At 47.4% G+C, this 20,812-nt stretch overlaps 1 protein-coding gene across 1 annotated transcript in view; it reads right to left on the bottom strand.

Annotated features, from left to right (window-relative positions):
* The window catches only part of CCDC112 (coiled-coil domain containing 112), a 30,561-nt gene extending 10,107 nt beyond the window's left edge, over positions 1-20,454 (bottom strand). Inside the window, 5 exon segments of the mRNA XM_075601424.1 lie at positions 220-295; positions 6,204-6,293; positions 16,277-16,398; positions 19,414-19,541; positions 20,237-20,454. Of these exon segments, the coding sequence (XP_075457539.1) occupies positions 220-295; positions 6,204-6,293; positions 16,277-16,398; positions 19,414-19,541; positions 20,237-20,299 (479 nt within the window). The 5' untranslated portion in view covers positions 20,300-20,454.
* Positions 20,455-20,812: the final 358 nt, after the last annotated feature.

The raw sequence follows: 20,812 nt of genomic DNA, 5'->3' as shown, positions 1-20,812 counted from the left end.
CTTATGTCACATTCGCTTGAATGGGCTGCAAGATAGTTTCTGGCACCAGAAGGTGCTCCCATTAATATAGGCCTTAATTCATTACAAATAGTGCTGCATTAGATCACTTTTCTCCTACATGGAACCTTTATACCTACTCTGAGTTATACATGGTCATGTGAAATTACCTGGACCTTTGACACTGAATGGATTATAGAAGAAAACCCTAACATAACTTACATTAAACATTGATCTTCTTTAAATGCCCTTATAGCATGGTCTGCTTCTTCCATCATTTCTCTGAGCTTCTCAACAACTGCAAAATAAGTGATGGCATCATCACTAACAATGTACACACACCATACAAAGCCCAACACAAGCACAATAGGTAGATTGGTTGTAGGTTGTGATATCTCTCAATGAAAATACATTACACTTCTTCCTAAGTAAAATGATATTGCAGAGATATCCAAATCTCCCATTTCTTTCATTGAGACCCAAGTACTAGCAGAGAGATCCAAGGTTACAAGAAAAGTCAATTAAATTAAAGGCGCGTCAATTAAATCCCACAAGTGTTACTGCTATCCTGAAAATGCACTTGTGATCATTCACTCAGGGGTCTTAATAGCAAGGGGGTGAAATACTAGCTGTGTTTCTCATTTATTTTTCTATTCATGCTTAATGTTTAGATTGTCTTTTTTAGCCATACTTCCTACTTCATGAAACATGCTAAAGCTACTTTACTCTTAATATTTATCAATGTAACTGTAGCCAGGTCACCTGATGGTTACTATTCTGCCCTTGTGCTGGCAGTAAGCCTGGTACAAGCAGGCCTTGCCAGTAGTTGATATGGGTTTTCCCCCTCCTTGGTGCTGCACTTGAGTGACAGCGGGAGGCGGTGACATCAGGCCTGGGCATGACCAATCATGAGACAGACCTGGTGCCCTCCTCCTGGCGCTCCTTAAGGGCAGGTACTGCCCAAATTTAGCAGTGCCTTTCCCCACTTGGGGAAGACAGGTCACACATTGGAGAGGCCACGTATTGGGCCTTCTCCAGTCCTCTTCCCTCCGGGGGAGAGTGTGTGTGTGGACCATACCTCTGCCTCTGCTAGGGAGGCAGGGAAGAGCTAGTACGGCTGAGGGTGCCCTTGGCATGTAGTGACGGTCCAGGGACTATCCTTCAGTGGTAGCTGAAAGACTGCATCGGGCAGAACTCTGCCTTGTTACTGTGCTAGAAACTTAGTCCTGTGTCCCCACTAACACCGGGGGACGACTCAGCCCTCCTGTCACCAGCAGGTATCATGCACCACACGACCAGTAATGGCCGAATCTCCACCGGGTGCGGGAAACACCGTTACATAACATTATTTCCACGACCTGTAAAAAAAAGAATGAATTGACACTGAGCTATAATATAACTGAGCCATGACTATAGGAATGTTGATGCATAACTTTAACATTCAATCCATCATAATCCTCTAATGGAAGTGAAATAGTGTACAAATTCAGGTATACTTGCGATCATGTTGTTCCGAGATTAACTTCATGGCCTATATTTGAAGATTATCTTGAAACTAACACAAGCCTCACAAATGCGCACTCACATTTAGGCAGTTCTTTTAGGTGTGTAACAGTAAAACCAAAAAACCAAAATCTGTGTGAAGCAGCGATCACACCGCTTCCGCGACACCGACGGGATCAGCTGTATGTTGCTGGCTGGACTTACTTCCGGCAGCGGACGCCCGGGAACCTTGTAGACCGCGGCAAACGTTCCTATCTCCAATCAGGTGCTTCCTCTCAAAAGACTCTTGGTTTTACTGTTACACACCTAAAAGAACTGACTACATGTGAGTGCGCATTTGTGAGGCGTGTGTGTTCTTTTATTAGAAAGGCTTATAACATACATTTTCGCGCGATGGTGCTTTCCGCTCTTCTTTCGAGGTAATCCACATCACTGCACCCAGTGCCACAGATTGTGATATGCATATTTACACGCACCAGAATGTGAGTATAACATTTGGAAGTCCAGTCTGTTTACATCTTCTTCTACTGACAATACTACTGTTTGGTCTAGTTGTTTCCTTTACATACATTTGATGCCCTCCGCTCCCATACTTCTTTGGAATTGCCAGATTGGAGAACTGTTTTCTTTAAAGGTTGAGTGGAGGACTCAATATTCTTCACCGTTTGCATTATTATTTGCATAAGTTTTAGCCATTTCCACTTTCCACCACTGTGTGGCAGTAGTGGTACTGTACATATATGTCACATTAAATAAAACATGGGTTTTTAATATTGGTTTACTAGCTGAGAGACCCGGCGTTGCCCGGGATGTAAATGCGTAATAGGTAGTATTATTTATAAATCGTGGAACAATAGGTGACTGTTTGTTGTAAAGGTTGGATAATAATATTGAAAAGAAAGATGGAAGAAAATGTAATACGATGTTGTATAAAAAAAGTACAATGTATATTTTGGTGGCATAAGTGATGTAAAAATCTGAGTCGTGTGTCCTGCTAGGGTGTGAGGCGGCGGGTGGCGCGTGGGTTGTGAGTGCTGTGTGCGAGTGGGGGTCCTGCTAGGGTGTGAGGCGGCGGGTGGTGCGTGGGTTGTGAGTGCTGTCTGTGAGTGGGGGTCCTGCAAGGGTGTGAGGCGGCGGCTGGCGCGTGGGTTGTGAGTGCTGTCTGTGAGTGGGGGTCCTGCTAGGGTGTGAGGCGGTGGGTCAGTGATGTCGGTGCGTAGGGGCGGGGGGCAGCAGGTGTGTGTGGCGGCAGGTATGTGTCGAGTGTGGCGGGTGTCTGTTCAGTGCGTGCAGCGGCTGTGAGGCGGTGGGTGAAAGGCAGAGGCGGCCGGAGTAAGGGCGGGTGAAAGGCAGAGGCGGGGGTGGGGAGGCGGTAAGGCGGGCATGAAGGCGAAGGGCGGCGGGAAGGGGAGGAGGGGGTGGAGGAGGGGGGCAAGGGGTGGAGGAGGGGGCAAGGGGTGGAGGAGGGGGGAAGGGTTAGAGGAGGGGGGGGAAGGGTTAGAGGAGGGGGGGAAGGGTTAGAGGAGGGGGGGGGAGGGTTAGAGGAGGGGGAAGGGTTAGAGGAGGGGGGGAAGGGTTAGAGGAGGGGGGGAAGGGTTAGAGGAGGGGGTGGAAGTGTGGGAGGGGGTGGGAGGGGAAAGGGGAAAAAGAGGTGGAGGGGGGGGGAAGAGGAGCGGAGGGGGGGTGGAAAGGGGAGCGGAGGGGATTGAAGGGGAGCGGAGGGGGGGGAAGGGGAGAGGAGGTGGGGGAAGGGGAGCGGAGGGGGGGAAGGGGAGCGGGGGGGGAAGGGGAGCGGGGGGGGAAGGGGAGCGGGGGGGAAGGGGAGCGGGGGGGGAAGGGGAGCGGGGGGGAAGGGGAGCGGGGGGGGGGAAGGGGAGCGGGGGGGGAAGGGGAGAAGTGGTGGGAAGGGGGAGGAGGGGAGAAGTGGTGGGAAGGGGGAGGAGGGGAGAAGTGGTGGGAAGGGGGAGGAGGGGGGAGGTGGTGGAAAGGGGGAGAAGGGGGGAGGTCGTGGAAAGGGGGAGAAGGGGGAGGTGGTGGGAAGGGGGAGAAGGGGGGAGGTGGTGGGAAGGGGGGAGGTGGTGGGAAGGAGGAGGAGGGGGAAGGTGGGGGGAGGCAGTGGGAAGGGGGGGGGGGAGGCGGTGGGAAGGGGGGGTGGAGGGGAGGTGAGGGGGGTGGAGGGGAGGTGGAGGGGGGGGTGGAGGGAGGTGAAGTGGAGGGGAGGTGAAGGGGGGGAGTGGAAGGGAGGTGAAGGGGGGAGTGGAAGGGAGGTGAAGGGGGGGTGGAAGGGAGGTGAAGGGGGGGGGGTGGAAGGGAGGGGGGGGTGGAAGGGAGGTGAAGGGGGGGGTGGAAGGGGGGGGTGGAGGGGAGGTGGAGGGGGGAGGTGAAGGGGGGTGGAAGGGAGAGTGGGTGAGGGGAGGTGAAAGGGGGTGAGGGGAGGTGATGGGGGTGAGGGGAGGTGAAGGCCGCTCACTCACCCGTCCGGCAGGTCCCACGTGGATGTGAGGCGGGAGGCAGCGTGTTGTGGCCGCTCTCCCGCTGTGTCCCGGGCGCTCGCTCGCTCCCCCGCTGACTGTAGCGGCGCCGGGGGGGGTATCGGGGAGACACTGACACTGGAGGGGAGGGGGGGGTGGAGGGGAGGTGAAGGGGGGGTGGAGGGGAGGTGAAGGCCGCTCACTCACCCATCCGGCAGGTCCCACGTGGATCTGAGGCGGGAGGCAGCGTGTTGTGGCCGCTCCCCCGCTGTGTCCCGGGCGCCGCCATCTTGGGCACTCGGCGCCGCGAGGCAGCCTGCCTGGCCACTGGCTGTTCCCCCGCCGGGGAGGGGTGAGTTGTAGCGCCGGGGAGGGGGGGCATGTATATGTGTGGGGGGGGGGGAGAGGTGGGAGATATAGAGGGGGGGTCTCGCACGGCCGCTGACACTGGGTGGGGGGGGGGGGGCGCTGAAGGGGTAATAATAGTGTGTGTGTCCCGCTGACTGTAGCGGCGCCGGGGGAGGGGGGGTCGGGGTGAAAGCGCGGGAGACACGGGGAGAGGAGGAGGTGCGCGCGGGTGCTGCTAACACTGTGAGCCCCGCTAATGTATGTAACAGTGTGTGTATGTGTGTGTCACTGTGTGTGTGTCTGTCACTGTGTGTGTGTCCCTGTGTCCGTGTCCGTGTGTGTGTGTGTGTGTGTGTGTCTGTCACTGTGTGTGTGTGTGTGTGTGTGTGTGTGTGTGTGTGTGTCTGTCACTGTGTGTGTGTGTGTCCCTGTGTGTGTGTGTGTGTGTCCCTGTGTGTGTGTGTGTGTGTCCCCGTGTGTGTGTGTGTGTGTGTGTCCCTGTGTGTTGTCCCTGTGTTCCCTGTGTGTGTGTGTCCCTGTGTTCCCTGTGTGTGTGTGTCCCTGTGTGTCCTTTGGCCCGTCACTCCGCCTCAGGCCAATGAGAGGTGTGCGGGGGCGGGCGGGCCAAGGGACCAATGAGATTTCCCCTAGGGACACCGGACATCCAGGCAGGCAGGCAAACATACAGTGCTTTCACTAATATAGTATAAGATTATACTGCACGTTATTGTTAGAAGCACGTTACTGTTTGAGTGCCACGCCTTTCTCTAACCTCCGAAGATGAAGAAGCCATCTGATCTCCGCTTACAATGTAAGGGCGCGACTGCGCGACGGTGCCTCTCTATGAGGATGTTTTTAGAGCGCGCTACAGCGCGCACCAGTCAGAGCTCAAAAGCACGCGAACTATGAGGAAACAAAATGAACTGATTTCTCGCGCGACGGCAGGGTCACGTGAGCAGTTCGCCCAATGAGGCCGAACCAGCTCTGTGACGTCACGGCCATGCCCCCCCGACACGCCTTCCAGTCGCGTCTACCCGGGCCACAAATCGCTGCAGCTAAAACGCGGGTGACGGCAAGCGCACGTCGCGAGCTCACCATGGACCCAGCCTATGTCTGAGCACCGCTGGCATAATCAACGCAGTAATTATGAGTGCACCTCTATCAACAATATGCTCTTGACTTGCATCTTCCAGGGGTATATTCACTCCACTTTTGCATTTGTACTGTAACACGTGTCCCTTATCCTCCGACACAAACTCCTGACTGCTTGTCTGGGACATGGCATGGATGAGGCCATTCCAGTTAAGAAAGGGAGATTGATACTCTGTGCCACAATTATCTGAACCCTTCACTCCTTGGTGGCCCACAAAGTATTCTTTTAACCCCTCAAGTGTTGTGCAATTAAGCGGCACTGAAGGCGTTAGGGAAGTTGCATGCAGATGTAAGTTATTGCACCCGCTAACCAATCAATGTTGTAAAATACAAACAGTGGTAAATGACGCCATGCATGCGTTATTCAGCAGGTTACCATTTTGAATGTCATTGTGTCAAATCTGGCGCTAAATTGAGTATCAGCTTTGACGCAAAGCATTGCATAACGGGTACACGAACGTTGGCTACATCTGTAGCTAGGACTGAACAATAAAATACGGACGTACGGACATAATTTGCACACATCTGTATTCTTACATTTGATGATAAATCAAAATAACTTGTGCTACGACAAGCTTGTATATTACAACTATAAAGAATTCATAACGAATGATAAAGGTTTCGGAGTGTGCAAATAAATCGATATCTGAAAAATGAATTACATCATTTATCTGGAAGAAAAAAAATAAACAATGAAAACATTTGATTGTTCAAATTAAAATCTGTTCTTACATTCTGGAGTAGGTTTAACATCTTTTAACTGTCTCTGCAGTCGCTTGACATTGTTGTGTATTTTTGCAAGCTGTTGTTCAGTCTTGGCTTCTGTCGGACAAAAGCAAAAAGCAAAATGAGGTACATTTTTCCGCAAGGATAAAAAAAATGCAATAGTTATTGTTAGCAAGGGGTGCAATAGATCAAAGATTTATGAGCTGTTTTGGTCCTGGAAAAGGACTGTTCCTTTAGGCTCCTTCTTACTAGATAGACCTGCAATACAACACTTTGCAATGCATTGCTGGATCCTCCAGTAGCAACGGAGATGAAGCAGAAATGACACTACAACGAGTAATTTAAGAGAAAGCCACTGAAAAAAACAAAAAATTTCCCCAATACTGTAGCAATAGTGACAAGCAGCCTGTGCATTGCACAACAAAATAACTGATTTCTTGGTCATTAAGGCTTTGGTCCAAACAGACCAGATAGCAGAAAATTAATCAGTTAATAAATTAATAAATAAACAAATGTATAAACGTATAAATAAATGAATGTAGCAGAGGAAGACAATCATTAATCATTTATTAATCAATGTAGATAAGGTGCCAAGTCCCAAGTTGGTTTATTAATTGATTAATGATTGTCTTCCTCTGCTACATTCATTTATTTATACGTTTATTTATACGTTTATACATTTGTTTATTTATTAATTTATTAACTGATTAAATTAAAAAATTGTAATAGCAGAAAATTAATCTTTTTGTTTCAAATTTGCCCCATATCTTCTTTGGGTTATCCTGCATTTTATGCAGGTTCAATCCTGAGAAGGAAAAGTTATCATTATATATCATTTTTTGTTCTATATCAATTAATCATATTGTTCAATAATTGAATTATTTAATTGTTCAAATTCTATATGAAGTTTCCCTGTTTTTGCACATTGCCCTCATTTACATTTACCATAAGTGTGCTACTTTTCTATTGTTCTATTAACAACTTAGAATATAAGTACAATTTTGGTTCTAGCATATGTTTTTCTCCCTACCAAAAGTCTAATGAATTATATATGATAAAAGCTCATGACTAATTTTCTAAAATATACTTGTTGGCCCCAGCTATGTCATTCCCAGGCCTATTACAGCTCATTATACGATCTTTCATTTTTTCAAATGGATGTTGACGTTTTATACATCTTTCTACATATCTACAACGTTCCGATTTATACCATTGTGTATTGATATGCATCAATATATTAATCATCCAGTCCATCCATTTGTTAGGTATTTTCTTTCTTTTAATAGAGATATTCATGCTTTCTTTATGATGTTTCTTTTTAATTATGCATTTTTTCTTTTTTTCCAGTGTTTTGCACTGTTGAAAGATATACCAGGTATTCATATCTGTATTTCTAGCACTATGATTGTTGTTATAAAGTTTGAATATTTTGTATTCCCCACATTGCGCGCTGACGTCATCACGCCCGCGTCACTACTGAGAGTTTCAGGAAGTGAACGGCGAGTGGATAGCAGCGCGCCTCATGGGTATATAAACAGCTTGGTGAGTACCTTATATAGTCACCTTGAAAAAGAGCTTACGCTCGAAACGCGTTGGTGGGGGTCTGTGTACCCCGTAATGTAGCTTTTTTTTGTAGCGTCCATTAAATTTATTTTTAATGGGCACACGCTCTCTTGGATATCTTTCATTTTTTGTTTCCTGAGTTTCTAGTGCCTGCTTTTTCCCATTGTTTCTCTTGCAACCGCCCAGAAAAAAAGGAAGCACACCCCCTGCTGTGGATGAAGACTGGACAGTCTCAAGGACATCTACAACTCAGAGTGAGTTATTTATATCACCTGCTTATTCTCCATTCCGATAATATATGTTGGGTCACTTTATTGTGAGGTCTCTTACTACATTGTTCGTGGGGACCCTAGCCCACTAGTCGGATTACAATGGAGTAGTGATTACAATGGTATTGTTCTACATGTTATGGGTTGATATCCCTTACTCTTAATCAGGGGGTTCACACTGCAGGAATCTTCAATCAAAAATTTGAACTTTATTTGGGTTTCTTTCAAGTACCATATTGAGGCTTTTTTTTCTGAGCACCACACATTTGCTTTTTTCTTGAACATAGTCATCCTAGACAGGGACAATTACATTGCCGAACGCTTGAGACTTCTCTCGTATTTAACTTGCTACGAGGTCTTAGCTAAAGATCCCACCATTGAATACAACAAGGAGCTTCTAGGGATCTTAAATAGTGGTCTGACTAAGAAACTTATTAACAAAAGGGAACACAACTGTATGTTTAATAAAACACCGAAAATTGACACCTTTAGAGCCTGCCCAAAATCACGTGTATTACTACTACATTAATGGCGCTATATAAATAAAGACATACATACATATGAAATCGGCACCCACATGATGACTAATATTATGATATTTGCTTTGGCACTATTTGCTCGCTACATATGTGCCCCCAACCTTACTAAGGCACTACGATTTAGCTTTCCTAACATATCCTTTTCCATCCAATATAATCTTCCCTATACCCCATTTAACTTAGGGGGTTTCGTAACATAGCCTAGGTTATACACTAGATGTGTTATGCACTAGCTACCTGCCAAATCAAATCTTACCAAATCAAGACAAACCAAAGGATCGGTATACTTACAAATTCCGGGTACATGAAGGGACTGCACCCTCACTGTACTTATCCGTCATCATAGCAAGCGATGGCTACAGAACTCCACAGGCGTCAGACAGGCAGGGCCACCTTGACAAAGCATCACAGCACGCGAAACGTATGTCGGTGGGTGTCACCGTTTACTCGTTACTTCCTGGTATCTGCAGGGGAGTGCGGCTTCTACACAGCGCGCCAACTTCAAAGCTTTTTCTAGCAACAAATATTTCCATTTGCTTCAGTGCAGCGGGACTCGCTATATTGTCTCTACTACTGAGAATTTGACATTATATTTTAACCACCACGGCAAGAAGCAACGCTCAAAATGGGGCTATTTCTGTGATCAGTGATTGTGCCTGTTGCACTCTAGGCAGGCACTCTCCCTCCTTCACTAAGCTTCAAGTGTGCAATTTCCAACCACTATAAGTCTGCGTCCACGCTGCCGCAGAGCGCGCTCACTTCATTTAAAGTAAATCTGTACGGCCACCCTGTACAGCCAGACTGCTCCATATCAACTACTTTTTTGTCCAATAAAAGGTACCATACCACCTACTCCCTCTCCCTCCTTTGTTACTACATGGAAGAAAGGACCAGCACATCTACCCACCCGTCGTTGCGTACTATGGACACCCTGTCACGGGAGACCAGGTTATTTACACCTTTTTCCCAGGATCATTCCAATCAGCACATGGGAACTTTCTCAAGCAGCCAATCCAGGTAGAAAAGCCGGGTCACCGGGAAATTTGAAATAGCCAAGGGACATGCACAAACAGTCTTTCTGGTCACACACCTTCCGCAGTTCTTACAATATTCCTTGACATCCTGTGCCATTCTGGGCCAATAGAATCGATCTTTCACTAATCTGATTGTTTTGTCTGTGCCCAAATGGCCATGATTGTGATGTAGTGAATGTAGAACCACTTGCCTATACCGGTACGGCAGTACCAGTTAGTTAGTCACCAGGTGCTACGTTTTCTTAGCAACTCTGAACATTACTCCATTCTTAAGCACCAGGTTATCCCATTGCGTCACAAGGAGTCGACTCTCAGGGTGCTCCCCGGTGACTGCCCGAGGCGATTTCCGGTCCCTCAGAGCTGACCACACTTCTCTCAGTCCTGGGCCTCTCTGCTGCGATTGTTATAGATCTTGTCGGTTTAGTTTGGGTAATCCCTCCATGGTCAACTCTGCGGGGTGAGAGTACACTAAAGGAACTCCAGTGGGAGAGATCCCCAGGCCACTCTATTTGGATCCTCTGTAGTAATTTGTCTCTGCATTTCTACTTGCTTGCACATTGCGTGCACACCTGCGGTGTTAATGTTTTTTCAAAGTCCATCCTGGACTTGGGTGTCCCAGTGAATTCGTGACAATGCATCCACATCAATATTTTGTTTCCCAGGTCTGCACTTTAGACTGAAATTGTAAGTGGCCAATGCTGCCAACCAACTGTGTCCAGTGGCATCCAGTTTAGCTGATGTTAGAATATACGTAAGGGGATTGTTGTCTGTGTGCACTACAAACACTGCTCCATTTAGATAGTCATGTAGATTGTCCACTACCGCCCATTTCAAAGCCCAAAACTCCAGTTTGTGTACTGGGTAGTTTTTCTCGGACGGCATCAACCGGGTCACAAACACTACTGGTCTCATTCCCTCTTGATGCTCTTGGTACAGAACTGCCCCCAGTCCATCCAAACTGGCGTCTACATGCAGCACATAGGGCTTTTGTGGATCTGCAAATGCTAGTACTGGCGTATTCATCAGACAGGCTTTTATGGCTTGGAAAGCGTCCTCGCACTTAGGAGTCCATCTATTCCCAAATGGTTAATTCATTTTGAAAAAATCTTGGCTTGTGACCCCCACGGCAATGCTATGCCATTATGGTGGCGGGTAACCCTTTATCAGCTGTGTCAAGGGTTGGACTACAGCTGAGAAGTTGTACACGTCTGTAATACCCGCAGATTCCCAAGAAAGACTGCAGTTCTGTTAGCTGCGTAGGCTTTGGCCATTATGCAATAGCCTCTAATTTAGAACAATCGTGGCCACTCCTTTCTAAGAGACGATGTGCCCTACGTATGTGACAGACGACCAACAGAACTGACATTTGTCCACTGATAATTTTAGTCCACTGTCACTTAATCGATCTAACACCTTCATCAACCGAGCTTCGTTTTCCTCCAGGGTTTTCCCAAATTCTATTATATCGTCCAGGTATACCAGCACTTCAAGTAGCTTCATATCTCCCACTACTCGTTCCATTAACCTTTGGAATGTAGCTGGGGCCCCTGACACTCCCTGAGGCATCCGCTCAAACTGGTAGAACTCCAACGGGCATATAAAGGCAGTCTTCTCTTTGTCATGTTGGCTCATTGGGATCTGATAATATCCACTGTGAAGATCCAAAACTGAAAACCACTTGCTCCCAGTGAGGCAATCCAATATGTCTTCTATACGTGGCATTGTGTACTGATCTGGGGTGGTCCTTTTGTTCAATGTGCGATAGTCAATACACATCCTCACAGCTCCGGTTTCTTTCCGGCTACCACTATGGGTGATGCATACGGACATCTGGATTCAGAAATTATGCCAGCTCTCATTAGTTCCCTGGTGTTCCACTCCATGGGCTTTTCCTACATCCCATTCTTGAATGGAGTAAACCTCTGGCCTACGTGCCATTTTTTCTTGTAGCCATTTCTTCCAGTGTTCTGGAATAGGACTGTCTCCAAAATTGAACATGTCTGGCGTCAGTCTTCTGTTATGAGTCTTCTTCGTCCCGGTTGGGCCCATCACTTCAGCACTGTACAGGTGAGCTATCACAGTGACTCTTTGTACCTACACGGCATGGGAAGTCTCATTTCTCACTTTCACTCCTATAGTATCTGTTTTTCCTTTCTTTATGGACAGCACTCCAACCATTACTAATAGTCCCCAAGAAATTGTCCGGGGACAGGGTCTTCTATAATTACGGTGGAATCTTTTACTTCTTGATGAATGGTCATCTTCCCTTCAATTTGACATACATGGTGGGGAGGCACTTTTTTTGACCGAAGACCGGCCCACCGGACTTCTCCTATGGGGTCATAAGACTTGTTAGTGGCTTCATTCTAGGCTCGTCTATAGGACTTCAAACACATAGGGTGAATGGTCAATGTCCGATCATAATCATCTCCTCCCACAGTCTGGCACCACTTCGCTAGTCTGCTGAAGATGTTTGCATTTGTTCCTATTATGGCTCCAGCTTCTGCTCCTTCACGGGCTTCAGGACATATTAGTGCCACTACTTCAAGGGGTCCGGCTATCCCAGCAATTTCCTTGGGAACTTCCAACATCATTACCACGTAGCCCAAGTACAGATAGCTAGCTTCACAGAGGCCCCACACAACAAGTCCATTCAGCGGCTGCAGTGGCAGGTGTCTCAGATATCGGTTCTACAATGATTGGAAGATTGTAGACACTTGCGATCCACTATCCAGAAGAACCTTGCATGGTTTTCCTTCAGTAGATGCCATCACTCGGGCAGAAGGGCCAAGAATCCCAATTGGCAGATTGGGGTACCCACAGTGTGTTAGTCATGGAGCTTCACTTCGCGTGGAGCCTTGCATGCTCCCTTATCAGGTCCCTCTGTCATTTCCCTGCTTCTTGAAGGTTTATCTTGTCTCTGGGGCGTATCCAGAAGAGTACCCGCTGAGGCCTTCTTTTTGGGTGCCGCAGCCATCACCAATGTGTTCATTTGTGCTGTTAGCTCTTGAATTATTTTCTAACAGTCTCCTGCACTGGCGACAGCTACCCTGGCTTGGGTAGTTGTAGTTCTAAGTGCTGCTCGGGTCTCTTTCTTGACCTCTTCCGCACGCACTTCCCGGATAAGCTGTTCAAACGTGGGAGGATTCTCTTTCCTGTCTCTGTCCAATAATGCGCCCCGATCGACTTGTTCTAGTCTCTCCTTGTCGGTCTGACCAGCTTCAATTCTTCCTCTTAATTCCATGCGGTATTGTAGCTTCTCTATTCTATGTAAGTACTCAGAGAACTTTTCCCCATCCTGTTGTAGAGAATTCCTACACTTATAGTACAGATCATCAGCACTCTCTGTGGTCCCATAAGCACTTTCCAGTACATCCAGATAATTGGTTACTGTCGCCTCTGAGGATCGTACGCGTAACGCCTTTATGGCATCTAATGCTGAGCCACTCAGACTCTCTGTAATCCTTTTTCTCTTCTCACCATCAGAACACAGCCAGTCACGCACCATTTGGGTAGCAGTGTCCATCCAATTTTCAAAATCATCCTCCCCTACAGGGATAGGCTTCACCCCGGAGAATGTCCTTAGTCGTTGGTAGTGGCTATTCTCACTGGTGGGTTTCATGACTCAGTCTAGTACTTGTCCCATGGCTTGTAATAGGGCCTCGGAGGAAGGGTCAGAGATTACGTTCAAGGGTTTTTGGGGGTGGCTGCACCCATCTCACTCACAAGTTCGCTAGAGTCTTCCTTTCCTTCAGTAATAATTATTTTGCTCTATCTACCAGTCGGTTAGGGGGCAGGTCATGAACTGCAACAGTGGGACTATATTGAGTAATAATAGTCCACACAGTTGTGGCATCTACCCCGGGTACACTTGTGGGTACTGTATGTGGGTCAGTAACTTCAGAGCATACACAGAATATAATTTTTTAAAAATCATAATGTAACACTTTTTCTTTTATCTGGAGTCTCCCACACACTTGCACTGTTTCAAGCACCACATTAATAGCTACATCATCCACAGTGCCAGGGATTCCTGTTAATAAAAAGGCCTTATCACGGTCTAATCCCGCCTTGGGGCACCAGTCAGTTAAGATGGTGGCACTCATGGTGACTAAAAAAACCTTGCGCACTACACAAAATGGCCACGTCACATTTTTTAATGAACAGTATCATTAGATATCCCTGCGCTTGTGTGCCCCTTATGGTGAAAATCTCAGCAGCACCTCCAATGTTATTATTGGAGGCATTGCTGAGATTTCCACCATAAGGGGACACAAGCGCAGGGATATCTACTGGTACTGTCCATTAAAAACGTGACGGCGGCCATTTTGAGAAGTGCACAAGGTTTTTTTGTGGCCCCCCGGCTATCCCATTGCCATCCGCTGGGCAGGCACCCCTAGGTCTGGCAGAACAAGTGGCATCCCAGAGGACTGCCTTTGATCTCCGGACCAAATACTCCGCCTTTCCCCGCAAATGCTGTTCACACCTCTGGACATCCTCTGGCTGCTTTGAACTCCGATGTCGAGCAGACTTACCGGTGCCAATGGGTTTGCACGGGCTGCCTGTTTGGACATCGATTCCGAATGTAAAACACACTGAAATACATTTTAATAAACACTGAGTCTCGGGGAACCCCTTCAGCTATGTGGGACTTTAGGTAAAGGTCTTGGGGGTACAGAGAACGGAAAAGGAACATTTTTGTCATTTTATTTCTGCCTGCCTTATGCCCCACACACTTCCCTCAGACTCAGTTTGGATTCTCATAGTCCCCCCCAACCTTATATACGGCTGGGCAACCACAAACACTATACTAGTTGTGGGTCACCTTGGCACTAGCTGGGGTACCCCCCTTAACCTAGGGATTCCCTCAGCTACAGGAATACATATTTATCCCTGTGCCTCATTCTCCTTTCTGAGCTGTGCTGAAGCAGGGTACCCTAGTGGTAAGTCGCGCTTACGTTTTCAAGGGGAAGTATTGCTGGGACAATGTGCCTACAGTACATGTATCTAAAAACCAGGCATGATTCCTAGGTACATTTATTAGGGCACCGGTAACTCTGGACCCCAACCTCCTAGGCACATTCTGTCAACGGTTCCTCAGCAAACCCCCCTTTGAAACTCACCCACTAGCAATCCCCGCTTGATTGCATGCCCGGAAAGGGGAAAACACAAAAAATGTTTTTTATCACATTTTGCAAATACAGTTCAATGCAACAATACAATGTTACTGGGCCCAAGAGCTAACTCTCTTAGACCCTTATACACGAAGCAGGGTTAACCAAAACAGACTTGACCTTTATTATGTAGCCTGGTTACCCCCTCCCGTCACACTCCCCCATTATTCCATTTACAATGTTAGCTCTATTGGGCAGGGAGACCAATTACTATTAACTCCTTGTTTAACACACGTGTGTCCTTTGTATGTTAGCTCCCTGTACTTTCTACATTCTAATTCTGCACAGCTCTACATACATTGGTGGCGCTATATAAAAACATATTCATACAGAACCAGAAAACTCATTCATCACTTCCAAAAATGGCATTATTAACGTATTTTCATTCCCAACATTGGTATTGTCTAAAACCCAAAGACTATTGAATTATAATTAAATAATTATGTGAGGACCCACCAGATTACTAGTACTAAATCATTTTTCAGTATCAAAAGCCTCCATCCCCCTGAATGTCTTGCTTTTATATTTACAGTACAGGTAAATGTTGATGTCACCGCACTTCTTTTCAGATGATTATTTTGTTGTATGCCGATATGCTGGCTTTGAAGAATGGCCATGGATCCCGCTGTTACCATAAGTATTAGTATTGGGGGGGGAAAGTCTTCTATTGTCACACTATTCAAAATAGGTATCATCACGCTGTCAAGTCTTCCTAGATGTCCTGCTCCCAGCCACAGTTCCTTTGTCTGTCCACCAGGTGTGCTGCTGTTTCTGTCTGCTCTGGGATTTCCTCGGTCTGTCTCCTTTTGGTTTCTCCTGCCTTCTGTCCCTGTCTGCCTTTATAGTTTCCTGTTCATCTTTGCCTTTGTTTTGTGTCCAGACTCCATCTGCCCTGATCTGTTTCTGTTCCGTTCCTGTGCGAGTCCTGGTAACTTATTAAAGGTCCTTGCCTACAATTTGGCTTGTCCCCATCTGTTCCTGCTCCCCAGTTCCAGTCCTGTTCCTGCTTCCCTGCTGCCGACCTCTGCACGTGACCCCAACTACGATTCTTGCTGCCTGCCCTGGACCCCTACCCCCGTCTACGATATCTGCCGCCTGCCACCGACCCTCAGCCTGTGACCCTGACAACATACCCCTGCCACCAGCCCTGGACCCCTGCCTGTGACCCCGACTTGCCTGCCCTTGCTGTTCTGGCCATCGAGGTCCTACCCGCTGCTCCTGGAGTCTCCCTCGTGATACATAATAATTTTTTTATTAGCAGAATTTTAGAACGCAGCGCAATTATTATTATGATGTCTTGTGATGATATCTATTGTGAATATACTTTTCCCCCCAGCTTTTATATTGAAGTATCACAACCAGGGAAGAGAGTAGAGAAAGGAGGAACATATGCTGTATGCTGGACACATTTCTTTAAGGTTTACATGTATTAAAATATGTAGTCCCCCCAAAAAAGAGAAAAAACATCAGATTCAAGCCCGATAAAAAGTGCTACTTTACTTTCCGCTCTCCTGCTGCTTGCTAGCTTATTCTCATATTCTTCAAGGGCGCTGTACTCAATCCTGCTGTCACTCTTCTTACTGTAAAGATGCCCATTCTTGTCCTTTTCTACATTAGCAATTCTGAGAAGAGAGAGGGACCACCTTAAAGGAGCAGATACGTTACCATTTACGACTATAAAAATACATGTAGCCCAGTGCCCCTAGCTATATATTTCCTGGCCCTAACAAGTATATATTTCCTGGCCCTAGTAAGGAGCAGGCAGTGTTAGGCCTTGGACATAGTAAGCGCTTAGGTGCTGCCGCTCGCTCTACCAGGAGCTTTTTGCTGTCCTTGCATAGGAGACAGCAAGCGCTTGGGAGGCGGGTATCACTGTGTGTGTGTCACTTGGTAGCTGTCAGTGTGTGTGTATGTGTCACTTTGAAGTGGTCTGTGTGTTTGTGTGTCACTGGGGAACCTGTGTGTGTGTGTGTATATGTGCGTGTGTGTGTGTGTGTGTGTGTGTGTGTATATTATATAATATTTTAAAAATTAAAAAAAAAGACATGTGAGAATAAATTATTTATTAACATTGTGCAACTTTGATAAATATATTCGCGCACGCACACGCACACACATCACACACCACACAGACACATACACACTGGTACACACACACATACACATGCACACACACACGCACACACACACGCACACATGCACATACACGCACGCACACACACACACACACACACACACACACACACATACATACATGCACACACACACACCACCTTGCTGCCACCCCTGCTCCGGGACACAACCCCTTCCTCACCCCCCCCCCCCCCCGTGGCCGCGCAACCCATTCCATCTCCCGCGCAGGCAGGGAGGCAGCTACGGTGATCGGGGCAGAAGGGGACACATCACCCGCTCCCCCCGGCGGCGCAAGCCCCCTCCATCTCCCGCAGGCTGACAGCAACAAGGATCGGGCAGAAGGAGGCACATCACCCGCTCCCCCCTTCCCCCCCCGGCAGCGCAAGCCCCCTCCATCTCCCGCAGGCTGACAGCCACAGGGATCGGGCAGAAGGTACACTCACTCCGCTGGCGCCAGACCCCGTTCACATTTCCCTGCTCTCCTTCCATTGGTTGCTGAGGCGTCACGTGAGCGGAGTCAGCGCGTGAATTTAACATTTCACTATCGGCTCTATACAAGCGCGCCTCAGCAAGCAACGGAAAGCATGCGCGAGCCCCTACTAAAGCCGCTTTAATTGCGACTGTAGGGGCTCAGTGGCAAGCAGCAGCAAGCGAGAGCAAGCGGGAGCAAGCAAGCAGTAACCATGCCCTGGGCCTAAGGCTTAAATTCCCCTCACATGGGCCAACATGTGAGTGTCCCCACTGGGATGTTAATTTGTTGTGGTTTCCAGGTGCCTAGTCTAGAAACCGTTGGAGCGTGTGCCAGGGGGGGTGGGGTGGGGGGGCTCACTGGAGTAGTGCTGCCAAGTTACCGGAGCTTAGGCGTGGGACCCACCCCTGGTATAAAAACATGGCTCCTATCAAATTTAGTGTGTTCCAGTGTAGCCTGCTCCTTAGGGGGTTAGGGGGTAAAGACTAGCCCAGGGGCCTCAAGCTCCTGGGAGGCCTAGTCAAGGCAAGCTGCGAGGGATATGTCCTTTGAATATCTATGTGACTGCACCTCTCTTGCAGGAGAAACCATGGCAGGGGAAACTTGTGAATATTTACATAAATGTAGAAAATTATCACAATTTTAACAACTTCTTTAACAATTAAGAACATCAAATAAATCAATGTAAATAATGAAATGAAAATGTAAGTTATTCCCCATATCTGTTTTGTGAGCAGACGTTTTCGTACAGTACAGAAACGCAGTGACAGACGCTCAGGTGGGCGCTGTCTGCGTCTGCTATCAACCTTGAAAATCAATTCTGATATTGAGAAACTGTTACCTGAAATGCAAGTTCAGGCATCGCAGAGACATTTTACATTCAGATTTTTTTTTTTTAATTCGGATTTTACGTTTTTTCTTTTATTCTCAATAAAAAAAAATGTTTGTAATATTTGAATGTTTTTATCATACTTGTTTACTTTCTAGTTTAGATTAAGCTATTCATTAAAACCGCATCTAGAGGGCAGTAGGACGGCGGGCCGATAAAAGATTTGTGCCCATTTATTGACCCCCTTGAAAAAAAGGTTGGCAGGATACAACCAAGGATGCATTTCCAACACCACGAAGAGACCTATTTATCAGGCACAATCAACAGGTACAGGACAGAAGAACGGAGGAGGGCGAATGTAGGTCAATTCACAAAAGTGGAAGGGGGAAGGGTGCTAAATAAACAGATGACACACTTCCCTTTGTTCATCTGTGTAAGACCAGCCTATTTTAGCCACACAGGAATGCTCTTAATTTCTACTTCTGCAATTTGGATTTGCATTAGTGATAAGTTTGTACAGCTCTCTGTGAGTAGGGTGACTGGATAAGCACTTTAACCCAGACTGTGCTGACAAGCTGTGTAATACAGGCATACCCCGGTTTAAGTACACTCACTTTAAGTACACTCGCGAGTAAGTACATCTCGCTCAATAGGCAAACGGCAGCTCACGCATGCGCCTGTCAGCACGTCCTGAACAGCAATACCGGCTCCCTACCTGTACCGAAGCTGTGCGCAAGCGGGGACACTATAGAGCCTGTTACAAATGCGTTATTTACATCAGTTATGCACGTATATGACGATTGCAGTACAGTACACGCATCGATAAGTGGGAAAAAGGTAGTGCTTCACTTTAAGTACATTTTCGCTTTACATACATGCTCTGGTCCCATTGCGTACGTTAATGCGGGGTATGCCTGTACAGGAGGTATACGCTTGTAAGGCTCCATGTTAAAATGGAGATGGAGTAAAAGGTGACACGGTGTGCTCCTTTGCTTGTCATTACCCAGAATCCCTGGCTGCAGTGGAAGCACGGTATGCTAAGAGATAATGGGAAAAGACAGGGTTGCAGACCTGTCTGAGACTTGTTAATGTGCTCCCAAGTGATATTTTTATTTTCCGTAATCTAAAGCGAAAGCCACAGAAACATAAAGTGGGCCATTTTTAGCTAAAGTGTAAAATGTAGAATAAAGTACAAATGTGACGTACTGATTTTTAAATTTCTCTGCTTCGCGGATGAAGTCTGCTTTCTTTGCTTGATCAGCTTTCACCTTCCAGTTTTGACGCAGAAAGTCGCTCTCCCCCCCGCCGCCGGCATTGCTAAAGCAGCTTTCATTCTGTGCGGGAGACAGGTAACATGACAGTGTAGCTTTGGAGATTGCAAGACAAAGTAATGTGGACCCTTTCAAGTTGATGCTGAAACGTAGACCATTATAATCAATATATATTTTTGTTTAAAAGTCCACTGCAATGCTGGTTTTCTGTATATTATTTTCTAGCCAGGGACACACAGGAATCTCCTCACACAGATACAATATCATTATATTAAAGTGTGTATGACAGACCTAGGAATGTAATTTTACAGATAATAACTAGATCTTGTTTCCAGTGGCATACATAAACACACACACACACACACACACACACACACACACACACACACACACACACACACACACACACACACACACACACACACACACACACACACACACACACACACACACACACACACACACACACACACACACCAGGACTCAGCCTGATTATACATACATACAGTACGTACACATACATATACACACAGAGAGCTCAGCCTGATACACAAAGCTGGGCTCAGCTTCATGCTCAGTTTGACACAAACACACAGCTTGTTAGATACACACTCTACACTAAACAGCAGGACACACACACACACACACACACACACACACACACACACACACACACACACACACACACACACACACACACACACACACACACACACACACACACACACACACACACACACACACACACACACACACACCTGCAGCCCGGACTCTTCCCTCTCTGTCTCCAGCTCTGTGATTGCCGTTGTCAGGGTGGCCATGTTACTGCCTAACTGTCACAGCCAGGAAGTGTCCTGTAACCATCATGGGAGGGACCAGGAGGAGACTGAGAGTACACAGCATGCAGGGACACAGCGAGGAGCACACTGACACAGCATGCAGGGACACAGCGAGGAGCACACTGACACAGCATGCAGGGACACAGCGAGGAGCACACTGACACAGCATGCAGTCACACAGCGAGGAGCACACTGACACAGCATGCAGTCACACAGCGAGGAGCACACTGACACAGCATGCAGGCACACAGTGAGAAGCACACTGACACAGCATGCAGGCACACAGCGAGGAGCACACTGACACAGCATGCAGGCACACAGCGAGGAGCACACTGACACAGCATGCAGGGACACAGCGAGGAGCACACTGACACAGCATGCAGGCACACAGCGAGGAGCACACTGACACAGCATGCAGGCACACTGCGAGGAGCACACTGACACAGCATGCAGGCACACAGCGAGGAGCACACTGACACAGCATGCAGGCACACA

Source organism: Ascaphus truei, chromosome 1 (assembly GCF_040206685.1).
Source record: "Ascaphus truei isolate aAscTru1 chromosome 1, aAscTru1.hap1, whole genome shotgun sequence".
NCBI lineage: Eukaryota > Metazoa > Chordata > Amphibia > Anura > Ascaphidae > Ascaphus > Ascaphus truei.
The sequence above is the reverse complement of the archived record's forward strand: the minus strand, read 5'-3'. Positions and strand labels throughout refer to the sequence as shown.